The 19,892-nt window shown below is 27.3% G+C and overlaps 1 protein-coding gene across 2 annotated transcripts in view; it reads left to right on the top strand.

Annotated features, from left to right (window-relative positions):
- The window catches only part of LOC111628823 (protein alan shepard-like), a 241,729-nt gene that overhangs the window by 106,503 nt on the left and 115,334 nt on the right, over positions 1 to 19,892 (top strand). Inside the window, exon 3 of one of the 2 annotated variants that reach the window (XM_023372664.1) lies at positions 9,328 to 9,402. The exons of the other annotated variant lie outside the window; for it this stretch is intronic. Coding sequence (XP_023228432.1) covers positions 9,328 to 9,402 — 75 coding nt within the window. The remainder of the gene's footprint in view (positions 1 to 9,327; positions 9,403 to 19,892) is intronic. 2 annotated transcript variants of the gene reach the window in all.

Below are 19,892 nucleotides of genomic sequence, written 5' to 3'. Positions count from 1 at the left end.
TTTTGAATATTTATTGTTCCTTTTTTTAAAATTGTAATGTTCCAAAACTATGTTCTTTACCTAAAGATGGCATTGATAAAAATGTCGAAAGTGCTTGTGTTGTTGATAAAAACTGATTAATGCTGATAAATAGTAGTTATTTAGTGTTTTAATGGAATTTGTTTTGATAAAAGTTTTGCTTAGTTTTATGAAGATAGTAATAAACTTTTATCTGTGTTTATTATGTATAAAACAATTGATCACAATTATAGAAAAACCTGTAGGAAAAATTTAACTGTAAGTAATAAAATCTGTTAGTGAGAGGTGAAATTTTGCTTTTAATAAATTTAGTTTCCTCCTATAAAATGAATAATAATAAATAAATAAAAAATCAGAAAACATTTATGTAAATTTTATACTGACATAGTAAGAATATAGTTTGAAAGGCTACATTTTATATATTTAAATGCTGAAATTTATATATAATATTGCTTTGAAAAACATTTCAAAAGTTTTGAAAAATATTTAATCCTGTGTAATTAAAGTTTAGAGTTCCTGATAGCTGATATTGTTGTTTATGGTAATTTATATATGATAACAATATACACCACAAATTGTAAATAAAGTATAATATTCTTCACTTTATCCTAATTTAGCAATGTTACTTGTATAGATATAATAACCAATGTCAAATTGATGTTTCTGGTAAATTTAAAATTATAAATTTTTATCAGTTTTTGTAAATAGAAATAAGTGAAAGTTGAATCAGTATTACACGATCAATATTTTTTTGTGTATTAAGTTTTTAATGGAAACCAATAATCACCAAGAAATTGTTTTATTTGAAAATACATCATAACTTATCTAAGAAAACATAATGTATTAATGTTCTATGGTTCTTGAATTGAACAGAATAAAATAAGTTTCAGGAAGAATAAACATAAATATCTTATCCAGATATATATATATTAGATTGAAATAACTTTGCCACCTATACTTGGTTGATATATTCTATTGATAAATAACTTAGTATTTAATGTAATAGCTTGAATATAAATGTAAAGGATAGGATCAAACAAATATTGTTCTATTGCTTAGAAATGAGTTCATTATTTGAAGTTTTCATAAATTTATTTGTGACTATCTATATATATATATAAAAATGAATGAATGTATGTCTGTTTCCTTCATGCATTACTACACCATTTATTTGATTGCCATGAAACTTTGGGAAGTTGTTTAATACACTCCCGTGAAGGTTTCTGGCATAGTACATTTATCATACGATAGATGGAGTGCATGTATACGAGCATTTCATCGTGAGCATTTCAGCACGGTTAGGAGTTGAAACTTGAAATTTGGTACACAGTTAGGGTACGTCACGAGAACGCACACTAACAAGGGATTTTTTTTAAATCCCCCCACGGGGAAAGGGACAGGATTAAGGCTTCAACAATGGAAGTGTTAAGAGAAAGCAATGTGCAAGATTTACAGGCACAAATGCAGTTTTTTGCGTTAAATTGAACATAATTTTCAACCCATCTAAAAATTTTCTAATTAGTCTTGAAACAGGGGAACCTAATTCCTGCATTCTGTGAAAATGGGTAAGATTGGCTGTAATGTAATAATCTTAATCTTTGCTATTGTTACTTTTTGCCCAAGCAACACCAGGCTTATCTGCTAGTTATAAATAAAAGATGATCTTTTAGATTGAAAACAAAGATAATTTGAATTAATTAAAATTGGTCTAAATTAGTCATACAAAAGAAATGCAAATGAATGTTTCTCATAAACTTTACCAAATATAGTTTAATGTTCATAAACAGGAGGAATGAATCAATATTAATTTTATTTTAGAAAAATATAATTACAATATCAAACTGATTTTCTATAAACTTTTTTCACCAATGTTAGAAAATGATACAAAACAAAAATCAAACAATTAAAATGTTTTAAAAAGGTGAGAATTTAATGTAACATGTCTGATATTTATGGAAATACTAATGAATATCACAAGTAATCAGTTTTTATGCAAGCAGATTTGAAATACCTTTGGCTCTTAGTCCACCCATCCAAAATCTTTAAATCAGCAGTTATTAAACATATAATGCATAACTAACATTTTTGACTATTTTTAATAGCTTGGTTGTTCTGTAAATGGAACCCTTTTAAACAGTAACAGAACATGAATTAGAACAAAATATTCCACATGAATAGAACAAAGTATTTGATTTCCAGCAGTATTTTACTTATTCATAGATCATCTTCAGTTAGGACTCTTGTAGAATACATAAAATAGCATTTTTAAAACAAAAATTGAACAAATACAAAATTATTAACTCAGATCTTCTAAATGAATATTAAGAACAGGCCAAAAATATTTTTATTATAGTAAAATACTGCTGGAAATCAAAAGGTATGTTTCATTATATAATCATGTTGCTTTATTAGTTATGACACTTAGAATTGGATAAAACTATGATACCAAGTGAAAGGAAATGAAAATTTGAATTAGTTACAAAGTTAATTTAATCAGAAAATTTGAAGATTACTAATGCTTTATGTATATGTATATTATTATAACATATAATTAATTTGAGAAACATGAAGTCCTTCTACTCTTGGAAAATAGCAAGCAAGAAATAGTTGGTATTGCTAGGTTATTCATGAAATTAACCATATTATTACAAGATAGTTAATAATAAAATCTAATTCATAAATTTTATGAAATTTAATTATAATACTTTTTATAATTGTAATTTCAGTAAGAATTGATTTGATTTATTGTGTATTCATCAATAATGATGATAATTTCTATTGTTGTCTACAATACTGATGTGAAATCAAAATCATTGCTTTGTTACTGATAATTGAAATCATTAAGTTTCATCAAAACAAGTTTTATAAGTTTTTATTTTGTATCTGTACTACTGGTACTATTTGTTCCATTGGAAGCAACAACTTTGGTTGGATATTAATTTAGTAAATTTTTGTATTTAAAATTTGACATGGCATACTAATTTTAAGTGTGACAGTGTTCTGTTTAATGTACATATTACAATATCATATAAACAACCATTTCATTTTCCATCAGAAATTTAATAATTTTGAGCTGCTTTACAGATAAACTTTAGGTCTACCCATGCATTAACTTATTTTTTGTTCTATTTCTGGAACATTTGAAAATTGAAAATTCATTTAGGATGATTTTTTAAAATTTGAATATTCATTAAAATTCTGCTGGAAAGTGAAAAGGTTGTTTGCATGATATTGTTAGATTATTTTCCAGTTTGAATTTCTTTTTCATATTTACATATTACATAGTAGATGATAGTTTATCAACACTAAATAATTTGTACAAAACCAGGAAATGGCTACTCACAGGATGATGGGATGTGCTGAAATCTATGATGAGACTTGTAGACGATAATGATCTGTCAGGCGCCATAATTTATTTTGATCACTCTGAATATGGAACTGTTTCTTCAATGGCTACAGTACAAAAGAACAACTAAATTAAAACAAATACACATAAATAAGTGACTAGCAATATGTTACACCATTATAGAATAATGCATACTATAATATGAGCATTATTTTTTGGATGTTGTGATAAAATATATAATAGTAGTCTGGAAATTGCATCATCTATGATATATACCAAAAAGCATTCAACAGATGTGAAAATTAACATATGTAAGCTATGACTGCAATTTATAGTAACAGCATACATTACATAGTACAGGGAAGAGAGAAATAATCCAAAAAACTGTAGCATTATACATAATACATTGCAATTGCAAGAACTTGCCATCTATAATAATGGAAGAAAAAAAAACATCAGTTGACAACATAAATAGGCCTGCAAAACATAACGTGAACAGTTATTTTTCATTGAATAGTATCCTAATACTTCATAGGGCTACTTTTAGCCTTAACAGTCTTTCAGTACCAAGACATAAGAATGGATGAGTTTATTGAAATATTCTATAAAAGTTCCAAACTCTTCTAAAACACTTTTGCAGTTGTTTATTTTCAGATATCATCTGTGCAATTTGTATGCCCATAATATGCTAACAGTTTTCAATATTACTTGATTACGTGCTGTTCTCACAATTAGTTAAATGTTCTATGGAACTTAGCATAAAATTGCTATTCAGAACAAATCATACAGTAACACTCTTCATGATTGAAAAAGTAGATATTAAATAATAATTTAGTTTATATTTTCACTTGGACTTGTCAATCAAAATATTATTACATAGGTGAGACGGGTAGAATGTTAAAAATCAGAATAAGAGAGCATATACGAGTCATGAAGTATAATTACGCCAACTCAGCAGTCAATCATGCTGGTTTTGAGATTTCACTTGACAGCATCAAAATTCTTAAAAAAGAAAAAGAAAAAATATTATTAAAAGAAAATTTTTTGAACATATTGAAATTATTAATATTAAAATAAATGAAATTAGTAGAATGAATTTAAACACTGGTATTGTCATCAGTGAGATCAGGCAACTGTTACTACCAAAATAAGAAGAGAAAAATCATTTTAAGATGTCCTCTCTTTAATTCACTTACTACTATATAATGTATCACGTTACCTGATAAACATACAGTGAAAGCCTTTACACCTTGTTTTTAACAATTTATTGGTTTTAAAGATTTTATGTTTTTACTACCTTTATTAGTTGATTTTTTTTCTATGTTTTAACCAAAATATTTTCATTTTTACAGTTATACCCCTCTTATTATTTTTTATCATAATTTTATCATATTTATTTATTTACTTACTTTTTAAATTTCAGTTTTACTTATTCTACTCTGTTTTTAATAATTATTTATTCCAGAAATCACTATAATTATACTTTTAGCTAATTCTTTTTGAAATTTTTGTGAACTACGAATGTGTTAAATATAAATAATTATTAAATACATTCTGTAATTTCATATATAGTTTTATTGTTATAAATAATAAAATAAGGACTGAAGAGGGGCATAAAGTCTGAAATGCATATCCATTGTAAATTATAGAAAATTAAATTAAAATCTACTTTTTCCATCATGAGGCATGTTCCTGTATGATTTGCTCTCAATATCTATTTTATGCTAAGTTTCAAAGAACATACAGTTTTCAATATGTTTGCTATTAGGACTGCTATCTGGCCAGGTTTGGCATCTAATTAAGAATTTTTGTTTACTTGAACAACAAATGATTGTCAAACTGCTAAGAGTATGCTAATAAACTACAGAGAAAGGACATGTTATACTTTACTCACAATCTTTGTGGTGCAGAGTCATCTTGGAAGGTGCAGGATTTTGTGTCACAAAATTGTTCTCTGGTTGTTGGAATTAGCTTGATAGATGCAATGTTTTTATAGCACATTACACTTCATAAATGGAGCTGTAAATGACAGTTTTACTGGATATACATCTCCCACATCATTCGACTCATCTGAGACTTTGCTTTCTGCAACAAGCAATATCTGTTACAGGCTTCATTTTTTCTATATTTAACATGAGTCTGCAGTCAGATTTTTACAGATTAAATTTGGATTTATAAAAACTTAGAAATTAGGTTCAAATAAATCCAAATTTTAATCATCAGAATCCCACATATCAATGCTGTTTAGCCCAGATAAGTTGCTGTCTGTGCATTTTATTTTTCAGTAATAGTTTATTATGTAGGCTTTTAAATCCATGTTGCACAGACATTATCACACAGTTCATGCACTTGCTTTTTTATGTCTTTTCTTACCATTGTATTTTCAGTTCAGAAGAACTAGCAGTACACTCTTGCAGGCTAGGATGCTTATGCATCCTATCCTGGCTGTCATGGTGTACTTGCATATTTACTTCCCGATCCAGCCCTTTTTTCCCCAATATTATCTATTCACATTTGTTTTGAAACAAACACACAAATATTGAATGATGACAATGTGCTTTCCATGCTATTTCACATTAGGAAAAACCTTCATTATTCAAGGCAACAATTACAGTCTTTTTACATGATGTTAATTATTGAAACTTTCCATTTGCTTACAGAAGTGTTGCATCTTCACATTTGTTTTTATACCAACAGATGACACAAACATCAGAGACATTGCTGCATTAGAGTTGAAATAGCAGACAATTGAAACCATTCTCATCTTTATGATTTCTTGCAGGTCTGTAGCAAAATGAAACTTTAATTTAAGAAAAGATACATAAATTCATTCTATGGATGGTACAATTTTTATAGCTGCTATTATATTTCTGAATAAACATAGTTTTGTTCTGCACTTACTTTTATTGTGTTCTTTTATGACTTGGTTAATAGAGTAATATTTATCAAAGAAATGTTTTATATTTTTTTTAAAATTTGAAATGAATAGAGTTTCAAAGAATAGAATAAAGTAATCATTTATAAAAGCAGATCTGAACAATTATATCATTCGAATAAAAATGACCAAATATTTAATTAATTTTCAGATAATGCTTAAGTATTTATTTTGATATAACATACAGAAAAACAATGACCATATTTATATACTAATAAAACAAATTGTTGTATGATTTATTTTACATTTCAAAATGATAACATAGAGAAATATAGACTGATTTTGGTGAGTATCATGAGAACTGTAATTTCAAGCAGATATATCTGACAATGCGAATACTCTGTAAAAAATTGTCAGAATGGAAATAAAACTTTGTATAACTCACTTAACTGTGTACTTGATACAATGAATAAGCCATTGAAATCATTATACTCATTGATATACAGTTTAGAAAATTTCATCTCAAACATTAAAACAACAGTATTTTTATGTACCACTTTATTGTAAATATAATTATGTTATAAACGAAACATAAAAGCAGAATATTTTTTAAACTTTGTGTCAAAGATAAAAAGACTTTTGTTTCCTATTGCTGCATTTCTGTTTTACTTGTGAAATAATAATAATAATAAATGTGAAAATGAACTCATAAAAATTAAGTAGAACACAATTCTAATATGAATAATACCCGTTGAAACAAATTTGAGATTCAGTAGCTCAGCTTTTATTTGCTGTAGACGTTAGCTTACAAAAGTGAAAGCTATATGCAAAAAAAATTATTTTTGATAGGATTTTTGATTTTTGTTGTTTTTTGTAAAACAAGAACAACGAAATGTGCAATCATAAATCAAAAGAGAGCAAACATTCTGAAAACAAGATGGCAGCTGATAACACAGAATTTTTTTTTATACTTCTGCCACTTATTTATTGAAAAGAGAAGTTAAAAATTAATTGTAATTATTATTATAAGATTAATTAGAAAGTATATTTTTGTAGCTGTCGTGTTTAAATTTCTTTCTTTCTTTTATATAACTATAAATTTATAATTAAAGTTTAGTGTCCTTAGAGTTTTTACATTCTATTTTTAATGTTTTAAACAAATAGTGATTTCATTTTTGCTTACAAAAGGTACTAGTTGCTTGAAAATATTTAGTTTCAAACACTTCAATTTACTAAAATATTTAAATTCTTTCAGCAAACTTCAAAGCAATGCATGTGTCTTAATTTTAATGTAAATGAAAATAACTGTAATGGTTGAGAAACAGCTTATACAGTGGTTATAATCATAATGTATATTATATGTAATAATGTAAGCAACATTGTTTTGTTTATATTAATATTATTATTTAGTAATAATTATATTCTTGTAATGTAAAAAGTTTATTTGGTTTGAGTATTTTTATGTAGTGATTTTCTGTAAATATTATTTATAGAGATTTATAAATTTAAAAGAAAATTTTAAAAGAGTTGAATGTAATATTTTTTGTTATTCAGATTGAAAATATAAAAATAATTAAAAAAAAGGATGATTACAGTCTCGCTTAAAGTACATAAATTTTTCTAATTCTTTTAATATAACATAATTTTATTGTAATAGAAAGCAAATTTTTTAATTTTTTTCCTCCTGTCATTTCTGTTTGATAGTTAAAACAATGGTTTCAGACTAAATTTCTCAACTTGTTTTCATCTATTTTGCAATGAATTGTCACATGTGTAATATGTTTAGATTTGTACTCATAAAATTTATACAGGGTGATTGTAAAGTTTCAATCTAGTATTGTAAAAATACTAACAAAAACATTTGTTTTCAAGTCATGTGAAACATGGTGAACTAAGAAGACAGAATCACTGTAATTTGTGTATATTCAAGTGAATTAATGTATGTAGAAGTACCATTAAATGTTTTTTCCATATACTTGAAGAGATCCTGACACTTTTCTTGGCTGGTTCTCTAGACTGATTGACATAGTTCTCTAGCTTATGCAACACCTGGACAAAAATGTGCACATTTTATGAGTTTGTAAAGGAGGATCTTTCATACTGTCAGTAGTGGTACACTGAGCTCCTGGCTCATAGCCTTCTTGGTTGAAGATGTAGGAATTTGTGTTGTTGCAATCTATGTTGAATGTTTTATTCAGTATTGTGGGTCTCCCAGAACATTGTGTACTTTACCCATTTTCCTAAATTTATCCAATAGTCTGATATTGTTCGTGGAGAAAGCAGGCTTACTGAATGTTTGGGCAAAGTTTTTCTGTACTTTTGCATACATTAATCAACTCAAACTTGCACACAGTTATTTCTCTTCTTGAGTCAGCATGTCATATGATCTGCAAAGAAATGATTTTGTTACCAGTTTTACGAACATGAATAAATACATTTACCCTGTATTTATTTAATTAGTTCAGTTAATTAATTCTGTTAATAAACTATTGATTGCATGATTTGCATATCTCATTTTAACAAAAATTTAGTTAAGTGAATTTTCATAAGGATCAATTTTTTTTTTCAAGACTATTTGATCAAAGAAAATTAATGTATGATGATAAGACTTATCTATAGTAAAGGAAGAATGCCGTTTTTTAAACTTTATTAAGAATGGAAATTAAAAAAAACTTTGTCATTCTTTTAGAGAGAAACATTGCTACTCTATGCCATTATAATAATTTGATTCTTATTTATGACACCATTTTATTAAGATGGTTACTAAACTCAAAAATCCAGGCAGATAAATAATTTTCAAAAATCCAAATATATTTTTTTAAAATAATGCATTAAATTTTGGATATGTTCCATGTTTTTTTATTCATAAATTTAGAATTTTTATTTGAAAAAGTGACAAAATATATAATTTATTCTAATGAGTCATTCATATGAAGATCATTATTCAACAGTGAAATAATTGTACAGTACTGAAAAGAAATCCAATGACCTTTTCCAGGGCAATGGAATATACATTTTTTAAAAGTTTTTGTAGCCCTCAAGTAATTTAAAATGTTTTATCCTCAAACTGTTTTTATCTTTATTCCAGCAAACAGCAAATGTTCAGGCTTCCCAAAATAAAGTAAATAATCGTAAACCTGTCATTGCAAACATACCAAAATTGGTGAGCAAACTTTATTAATATTGTAGAATAGAATAAATAAAATTTATGTTACACTAAATATTTAATTTTAGATATGATATATCATTTAATGTTGAGTAATGCATGATTTCTTCCAGGTCTGTAGCAAAATGAAACTTTAATTTAAGAAAAGATACATAAATTCATTCTATGGATGGTACAATTTTTATNAAATTATGTAAATTTTTGATTATTCACATAAGTCTTAGTGATAGTCTTTTTAATAATTTTTTGAATTTACTAGATTTATGAATTAAATTTTCATAATTTAAATAATATAAATCTGATTTTATGAGAGAATAGGTTAAGTGTCTAAAATGGCTGCCTTGTGGCTGTCTTGTAGCTTTTTTATTAAAGAATCTGGTCCTGTAAGAACAAAAAGGGGACTTCTGAAGGATTCTCTGATGAAACAATTAAGTTTTATCACAGAACACCTCCAGAAGTCCCCTTTTTGTTGTTACAGGACAAGATTCTGTAATGAGAAGAATATGAGACATTCATTTGTCAACAAAAGTGTACTTTACAATCTAAAATAGCATTATCAGACTGTAGCTTAGGTTCAGCACATGGCTTTGAAAAACTTGTTGTGGCATATGAATAAATTAATGGCTTCTAAAAGTTAAGAATATTCAAGAATGTTTGCATCAAATTCTCAAATTAAATATTATTCATAATAAATTTTCAGTGTTGTCTATAATCTATTAACTAATACTGGAATTGTATGAAGTGTTTGTATAAGTTAACCAAAAATTTCAGCTTTTATGAGAGAGTTGAATTTGAAACTATTATCATTATTTAAAGGTGTTACCCATTAGATTTAAGTGTCAAATATAAAAATATATGTTTGAAAAATAATTTTGTTTCTTGATGTATAGTAGATTCCCCCCACTTAGATATTTAGATACAGATAGTATAGATCTAAAAGATACATTAAAAAGCTAGAGAAGATTTTGCTAAAAATGATTAATTCTATAGGCATCAAGGATCAAATATGAAAAACATTGGAATTAGCTTTTTCTTGCTTTTTCTAGCTCTGGTGGTGTAATAAGAGTAGAGGTAAAGTAAAGCCAATCTTAGCTCTCACAAGCCATTCAGAAGACTAGACAAGAAGCGTATCATAGTAGCTTTTTCTTGTTTCCCCAAAATTCAGATCCTTCTTTTTTAATTAAATAGAGAATAAAAATTCAAAACTTTTATTTTGCAAAACAAATTTTCTTGTAAATAATCTCTTTATTAATCATTTGGTATTTACCTTGATTGCATTTTATAGCCATCTCATAATTTTTTAAACCTTGTGTGAGCTAAATTAGCTGAATACTAACTCATTACTGTTGTCAACAGTTTTGTGATATAAATAGTTATACTTTTAAACTCTACTATAAGCCAGATAAAAGAATTGCTTTATTTCTTTTATAATATGAAGTATACTCTCAAAGCTTTACCTTGATTAAGGTTTGAGTGTGGTTAAAGAAGTCATAATCAGTTTGTGATTCATATGAAATATGATAAATTCATTCAAGTGATTACTTGTTTGAATCTAGCCTAACATCTTTCAGAAACATAAGAAATATTCATTTTTGAAATGTTTCTTAAAATCGGCTCAACAATAAGTATTTAAATATATTTATCATGTTTGACATTATTAAAAGTCAAATTGACGTTGAAAATTTAATTTATAAATTCAAGAATAAACTATAATTGGAAAATTAATAATCTGAAAAATTGTTTTTTATATATAAAGAATGAGATATTAATTCATAGAAAAAGTGGTTTTTTTTCTAATAAAACTATTGGATACTGTAACTATGATGGAAATATACAGTAGAATTAGGTTTATGTACTTTGAAATGCTTACTATGGATTCAGTTCTGAACTTAATTGTCAAATCATATATAAGTTATGGTATAAATAATTTCATATATCATTTTTTCTAGATAAACTGTGCATTAGGACATTTTATTTAATTTGTTATTAATAATTATTATTAATGCATTCAAATCTTCATATTTCAGAAGTATATAATATAGTAATTATTAATGAGCAATTATTTATGACATCATGACAGTGTCGGGCTGCAATTTTAATCACATTTTTAATTAATTTAATTTAAAATATATGCTCTCCACCTCAAATTAGTATGTAGTGTCTTGTTCCTGTACTCTACATCATACTTTTCCTTTAACAATAGAGTCGTGCAAGTCATTGATTAACTGCTTTCAGGAAAAAATGTTTGAATTGAAGTAATGAAATAATGTGACTTTCACTTTGCATTGGAACTTTATATATAGTTAATCGGGGCCTCCTGCTGCTAAATTTCCATATCTTCCAAGTCTCGGATTTTATCTCTCTAACTCTGTTCTTGAGATTAAGGAAAGATAGACGGATGGACGACAGTGGGAATTTATAGGTCCACAATTTTTTCAAATTGCAGCCCAATAAATGAATATATTTAATCAAATAATTATACAGTCAAATCTGTCTATAACAGAACTTGAATATAGCGAAAATCTGTCATTAATGGAAAATTTCTTCATTCCCTTGAATTTTTTGCAAAAATTAATATAAATTAATCTGTATATAGTGGAACCTGTGTAATGCGGAAACAGAAAGGAAAATCTGGCCATATAACAGAAAAATAGGTATCTTTATCTAATTGAACAAGAAATTTACAAGCCTAGTATGTATAAATCATAAAAAAAAAACTTAAAAATATACATATGCAATACAGAATAGCAAAATGATTTATATGATTAATATTACAGTAATTTCATTGGGATTTAAATGGAATGTTCTTGCATATTTTAATTAACAACTGTTTTTACTTAACATAAATATCAATGTAATTAGAAGTTGTGAAATTTAACATATTATTCCTGATGTGAGATTGTAGTTTTTGTTTTGAAGCTTATTTTAAACTTTTTTACATCATGTTTTGTTTGAATAAAATAAAGTTGAAATTTCTGCAGATAAAATGCACATTGGGTATATTATGCATGCTTTTTAAGTTTCGTAAAGGATATCATGCTATACAAACAGTAAAAAAATACTTGTACCTTATATGGGGAAGATGATTCTAAACTTTGAATGTGTCAGATGTGGTTTCGAAAGTTTCTTTTAGGAAATTTTGAACTGAAAGATACAAAACGTTTGGGCTCCCAAAAGCTGTTGAAGAGAGATTGCAGGAAGGAATTGTTAAAAATTGACAAATAACTCAAGAATTTGCAACAAATCTTAGTGTGTCACAGACAGGTATTGTCGAAACACTTCATCCACATGAAATGGTTGTAAAACATGCTGATGATATGCAACTTTTTTTTTCCACTTATGTATAATTTCGTCTGACGAAGGAGGCAGCTGTAAGGTTTTATTTTACTTTTAAACTTGTTACTCATTTTTATCTTAGAGAACACTTTTTACAGGTGAATGAAAAAAATTAAAGTTAAAATAAAAATATTTGTTGTTAACCGAAAATCTGTTGTAGTGGGTGGTGATTGTTCGTCGAGTACTGAGGTACCACTGTATTTGATTAATGCAATTTTGATATATGTGGTAACATCAAGAAAGTTTATTAATCACATTAATCAAGGGATACTTATAGTAGGTAACCTGTCTACTATGGAAAAGTTGTTCAGTCCCTTGGGGTTTCATTATAGACAGGTTTGATTGTATATAACCATCTCTGATATTCACAAGATAAATCTTTTATTTTTTTCAAACACTGAATGAATACAGAAATGAATTTTAACTTATGTACGAGATAATATTTTATAACTTTTTCAGTTTAATTTTTACTAATAGATTTTGTTAAATTTTCTGAGAATATTTAATATTCAGTATAAAGTTTCAGGGAGAAGAAGTAAAAATGTTTTTCAGTAAAAATACAGTAAAAGTAAGTTTATATTATAGATTAAAACTGAAATGACTTAAAATTATAATTGTAACTGAGATGTTAACCATAATTACATTTTGATTTTTCAAGTTTAATATTAAAAAATAATAACATCGCAAAGCCCGAGTAGTATACAATAAATCACCAAACAATCGCCTAAATATAGCCCGATATTTAGGCGATTGTTTGGTGATTTATTAAAAAGTAATTGTTTAACTGTACTGTATTTTTTTGAATGTTCAAATTTTATAAACTTTGGTAAAACTTTAAAGTAATCAGGGAAAGTTGTCCTGTGATTTATTATATTTTTGCCAATGAATTAAAAATGATATGGCTTTACGAAGTTTTTCCAGCATAATTGTGTTAAAAAACATGTAACTCACAAAGAAGCTTCAGTACCTATTCCAACACTTAATTTACTTATATATAAATATATACACAGTAGAATCTCATTTTAATGGATCATAAGACAACAGATTTCTTGGAATAACAGATTTTTTTTCAGGTCATGCCATATCAATGTAATTTTACTTCCTTTTAGTGGATTTGTTACTCAGAATAATGAATTATTTTCTATCCCAAATCCACATTTTTTCAACATATAGTTAATATTTGGGTGTTTCTGGAAATTTGTAGGGTTTGATGATGCACTTGTTATATTTGGGATATGTACAATTGAAGAATTGTACAAAGAGCTGTCTGATACAATTGAGGAGGATTCACCTAGTGAACACTGCCACTGGTCCAAGTGTAGTGTCAAAATTTAGTGAGGTCATCGAGTATTTCCATGTTGTGACTACATTCCTGATGAGATCCAGCATAAATGAACAGGCTGTACTGTACATGACATTGCTAATATCAAGCAGTGTTGTATTAAATTGACAGAAAATCAGCATTGAAAGAAACCAAGATGGATGAGTTTTTTTTAACAAATTGCGAAGTCAGGCAAAGTGCTAATGACCATATGTAATTTTCCTCTTTTTATGATTACAGTTTATATACAGTTTTTGTCAGCATTGTTGTACACACATGGCATAACATACACGTACTTTACAAGCATAAGTGTTTCTATAGGATAAAGAATAGAGATCTCAAGAGACTGAATAATTTTAAGTACTGGTATTTCTTAAATATAAGAGTTAAAAATGGAAATTTTTCAAATAACAGATATTTTCCTGGGTGTGCGAAAAATCCATTGTTCACAATATAATGGATTCTCAGAACAATGGATGATTTTCACAGCCCATGTGATCTGTTACAATGAGATTCTTCTGTACATATACTAATAACATCCATGTCTTTTACATTGCCAGATTTACATGAATTGCTTTTTATTGATAAAACATGCATTTCTGTGATAATTATGTTTGAAATCAAATGTTTTTTTAAAACAATCTGTTAATCACATCATTTTAGTTTTGTAATGTCCATCTGAAAACCAGTCATTTCTTTATAAAAATTAAATTGCAAGCTATAGTGGTTCTTTCTACTTCTAAGACTTGAATGGCTCTTTTCTTATCTTCCTTATTTCTTTCTGTGCCCCTTTTACTTCTTTTCGTCATCCCATTGTGGCCCAAAACTTACAAGAAAAAAAATCTTGCTACACAAGTTATTATATGAACAACTTTTTTGTTATTATATGAAAAATCTTAACACAGTGTATTGCATATTATATTTTTGTCCACTTTGGACATTCTTGTGAACTAGGATTTGTTATACTGAGCGATGAAAAACACAATTTCCAATTAAAATATATTTATTGTAACATAATCTTGTTGTGAGATTAAGTTACAATAAATATATTTTAATTGGAAATTGTGTGTTTCTCATCACTCAGTATAACAAGTTCTAGTTCACAAGAATGTTCAAAGTCGACAAAAATATAATATAAGTAATTAAGGACAAGAATGTATCAACAATATATTGCATTTTGCATTGTATTTGAGATAGTTTTAAGCTTGGTTCCAGCATTGAAAGTAATTGGTTTTCTGAAATTCAGTGAATTATAATTATTATATTTTGAATACTACTACGTCAAAATTGACAGAATGATATCTGTGATTGACAACATTTTCTCCCCAAGTTAAAGTTATATCATAGGATATAATTAGATAAGTTAGAATTACTTTGCAATAACAGCGTAACTTAAAAGTTTTTATTTTAGATTTGAGAAGATAGTGCAATTTCCTAATAATTTGCCTCATCTTTACGAAAAATGTGATAGGAAAAATTTTAGGTTGATAAAGCATGTATAGTTTTAAGTAAAATTTAATCTTTTCATATTTTTTCAAATCATTTTTAATAGATTACAGCCAATGGTAGGATTCAAATAATTTAACAACAGGTTCACTATAGTAGTGACTGTTTCAGTTATAAAAAGAATATTTGTTTTATGTGGCTTACAGTATTTTTTCACATCAATGCATCCTTTACATTGAAAAAATATACAAAATAAAAATAGTTGTAGTAGAAATAAACTAAAGCAAACAATATGACATCTTAAAGTATTGAAAATTGCATCTTGATTAGCATTGTCTTTCGTGGTTTCTTTGAATTTATCCTAGGATCATTAACTGTGTGATTAATTCTTACCTTCCTTATCCAGGACTATCCAGGAATAGAAGTCAATGTCTTAAACCTTTCCTTGTGACACTATAACATTAAATATCACAGTAATAATATCTACAAATATCACATTAATAATTTAATGCCTTATATAATAATTTAATGCCTTATATTGATGTGTAAAATCATCCTGGAAATGTATTTATTCTTCTGAAATTACTGGATTCAGAAATACATGTTTTGCCTAGGGCTTATCACTTGTACTCATGAGTTGAGCAGAAAATGTTATATGCGTGATTGTGATAGGTGGTTGTAATTGCAACAGCGATGCATTCTCACTCACACTTACTGTTCTGTTGCATAGCCTTTCTTTTCATTCTGTTCCAGTCTGCAATAAGATGTTAAAAAGTTGGTAGTCTTACACAAATGTGGACTTTTCTGATAAATTGCTTAAACAAATATTACATGTACAATTTTAACAATCAATTCATTCATCAAACAAAATATTTTAGGAGACAGTTCTGCCAAACTGGTGTGAACCAGCTAAATCTTATCACTGTTACAGTTTGTTATTTTATTAAAATATAGTTTAAGAGAATTAGAAATAAGGCAAATAGATCTTGAGATTTTTATTTGTTAGGCAAGATCTATTAGAGTTAAGGATAGAGGCAAAACTAATTAATAGGATAAACTGAAAAGCTAGAATAATAAAATCTAATCTCATGAGTTAGCTGGGACAGGCAATTGATTATGACAACAAAAAAGGAATGCTAACTTAAGCTGTAATGTCTTATTATACGAAAGTAAAGCAAAAGCCTGAAAAAATATGCTAACCGCGCATTACATATTAAGGTTTATTGTTAGTGTGCCAGGCCTGGACTTCTGTGGGCAAAAAATAAAATATTGTTATTAAAGATCAAATATTGAAAGAATTACTATACGTAATATAAAAGCTTTTATTTATTAGTAAAGCCAGTATATGTACAGTACAATTCAATAACGCTAGAAAATCTTCTTAAAATAAAAAAAGATACTTTATCAAAGCAAATATATACAAAACCTTCCCGACAATTTGGGAACTTGAATCAAATTAGAACTATCTTAATTCTATCTTCATACAAACAACAAGAAATATAGAAATCAATTCTATTGAAAAATACAATAAATCTTACAGATTTAACTGTGCACGATCAAAATTCTGTTCCTGGAACTGGAACTTGGAAACCTTTTGTCAATTACTCGATTCTTAGCACCACCTCATTCAAATATAAGCTTCACCTTGTCTTAGTTGTCTCTTTGTCTCTTTTTTATGTGACAGGTGTGGTGACAATACAGGGTATCTGCCTACTTGCCCTATTTACATATGTACACAGTAACATTTGTTCTCATGTCATCTCCCTCACAATTTTTTAATACTTTTTTTGTATTGTCCAGTAACAATTTTGGTGTGGAAGATCATTCTTTAACTTCTTGTGAAAGTCTTCCACTCCCAAGACGTTCATTTGGGATGATGACATCATTTTCCCCCGTCTGCAGTCATTATAAGGCACATTTTTAACTTCTAGAATTTTGTCTGGGAAAGTGTGGTAGTCTATTCTTAACAAAATAAAATGTCCCAAAATAAATAGAATAAAAACTAAAAATAATCTCCAAACAAAATAGAACAGTTTAGAATCAACTCCTACAAAGCATATTATAAATATGTGCTTTGTAAAATATAAACATAATTATGTTTTGTTTCATGATTAATTGTAAAATATATTTTTTCATGGAATATTTCATGGATTTTATGTAAAAACATAACAAAAATTTTTACAAATAGGCAGATTTTGTCTATTTATAAGAATTTCAAGGAGGTTATTGATGTTTATAATACTTATGAAAAATTTTACTAGTTTACTGATTAATTTTTTGATAAGTTAGACTGATTAAGTTTTATATGATATATTACACACACACACACACAACAGGAATGCCTCCTTTTCAAACAATTCTGTTTACAAATAGAATTTCAAATTCATAATTGTACCTATTACTCTACAATAACTTGGCTGCTGAACAAACTATAGATATATAACAAGAGCTGGCCACAGATTAGAGACACAGATGGTCAACTCCCTATACTTTCTATGTCAAAGAAAGTCAACAGTCCAACCAATCAACGATAGGATTACTGATTCAGAAGTGGTGCTGAGATTGCCCGGTGTCATTAGACATCACAATATGAATCATCAGTGATGTTGCTATTTAAATGAGATTTCAATGCACATGTGGGAAGGATAATATTTCTGGCTCAATCAACTTTTTTTAGCAAGTAATATCTTCTGCGTCATGTGGAGCGGATGGCTTTTCTTAATTTTAAGCGTATTGCCTGTAGTTTAGGAAGTAGAGAGGCATATCCTTGTGGTAAGCGTATTCTCCATATTGACATGGGGAATACGTTGCATTTTCTGCAATAATATTTCTGTTTTTTTGGTATGTGCCATAGTTGGATTTAAATCAAATTAATTAATAAAAACCATGTTAATTTGACATTTATGTAATACAAATGGTATCAATGAATTTGTGTTTAAATATGATTAAGTTAAATAACAAAAATTCATTAATTAATTTAATATAATATTATATTGCATTTGCAGGGATATTTATGCATGAAATACAGCTAAAATAAAAAAAAAAAGTTTTGTTTTGGGAAGTTGGAACAGATCAATCCATTTTATATTATTTCATGTGGGAAAATTTGTTTCGATTTTAGAACAAATCTGCTTTCAAAAACTTTCAGGAATGAATTATGTTCAAAAACAGTGGTTCGACTGTATATAACAGTGTTTTTCAACCTTTATCTCCTGGCACACTTGAACCTATAATTAGATTTCTGCGGCACAAATTTCCACAGAAAAAAACCACACAATTTAAAGTTGTGTTTGTAAATATTCTATCGCCATATTACTTGCCACTTAGCCTAATTCTTTTTGTCTATATTGTGAATTAAATAAAACAGTATTGTTGTTTTTTAAAAAAGCNAGATCTTAATAAAAATGTACTATTATATTTAAATCTATAATTATGTTTTTTTTTCTATTGTAAATTCCTAACCTATATTTAAATGTTTTTGATATTAATGAATAGGTATAGTTGAAGTTGTTCTTTACATCAGGCTAAATACACATGAGAATATGACTACATTCCTATTACTTTAAATAAAAGCATTAAATGTTACGTGGTGCGTGTTTTAAAAATTCAAGGGATACAGGCAATGGAAAAGGTTAAGAACCACTAATTTAATTGAAGGATTAAAAATGGAAAATGTTTATTTTTTTCATTTGTATTTTTTGTTTTAATTAGATTTGTTTTCATTCTTAACATTATTTGAAAATTCTTTTGGATAAGTATTTGCATATTATTAATATACATTAAATGTACACTTAAAGAATAGTCATGGTTTTATTAGATAGCCATATTCCATTATATTTTGACATGCTTCTCTTAGAAATAAACTGCTCTTCTTTGTAGAATTGCATGCATCACAATTTCTTAGTTATATATATTATATATAGTTTACATTTATTGTTATTTGGTCTTATTTTCAAAATAGTTTATTTAATAACCTTCAAAAATTTTCATGGCATACCTAGGATCCTCTCTTGGCAGACCAGTTGAAAATCATTGGTATATAGTATAAGTCTAGTTGTTCTCATCTCTCACTTATGGTGGCCAACTTTACTCCACTGTGGGTTAGACTCACCGATAATGGATGAAATTGTGACTAGTTAATCGTAACATGTTGTTGCCTCATGTTTACAAAAATCAGTCAGTTATATCTAGTACAGAAGTAATGTTTGGTACAAATCACTGTATTTTTTTAAATTTAGATTTTACTTCAACATATCACAATACAGTAGATGTACTGTATTAATAACGAACAACTGCACGCCGGAGTTTAATAAACAACACGTACCTCAGAAACCTTTAACCAATGTGATTAAAGGACTACTTGAAGAAGGACCCAGGAGGGATC

This window comes from Centruroides sculpturatus, unplaced genomic scaffold (genome assembly GCF_000671375.1).
Source record: "Centruroides sculpturatus isolate CEXI.00-Female unplaced genomic scaffold, Cexi_2.0 scaffold585, whole genome shotgun sequence".
In the NCBI taxonomy this organism is placed as follows: Eukaryota; Metazoa; Arthropoda; class Arachnida; order Scorpiones; family Buthidae; genus Centruroides; species Centruroides sculpturatus.
This window is presented reverse-complemented; position numbering and strand designations above follow the sequence as displayed.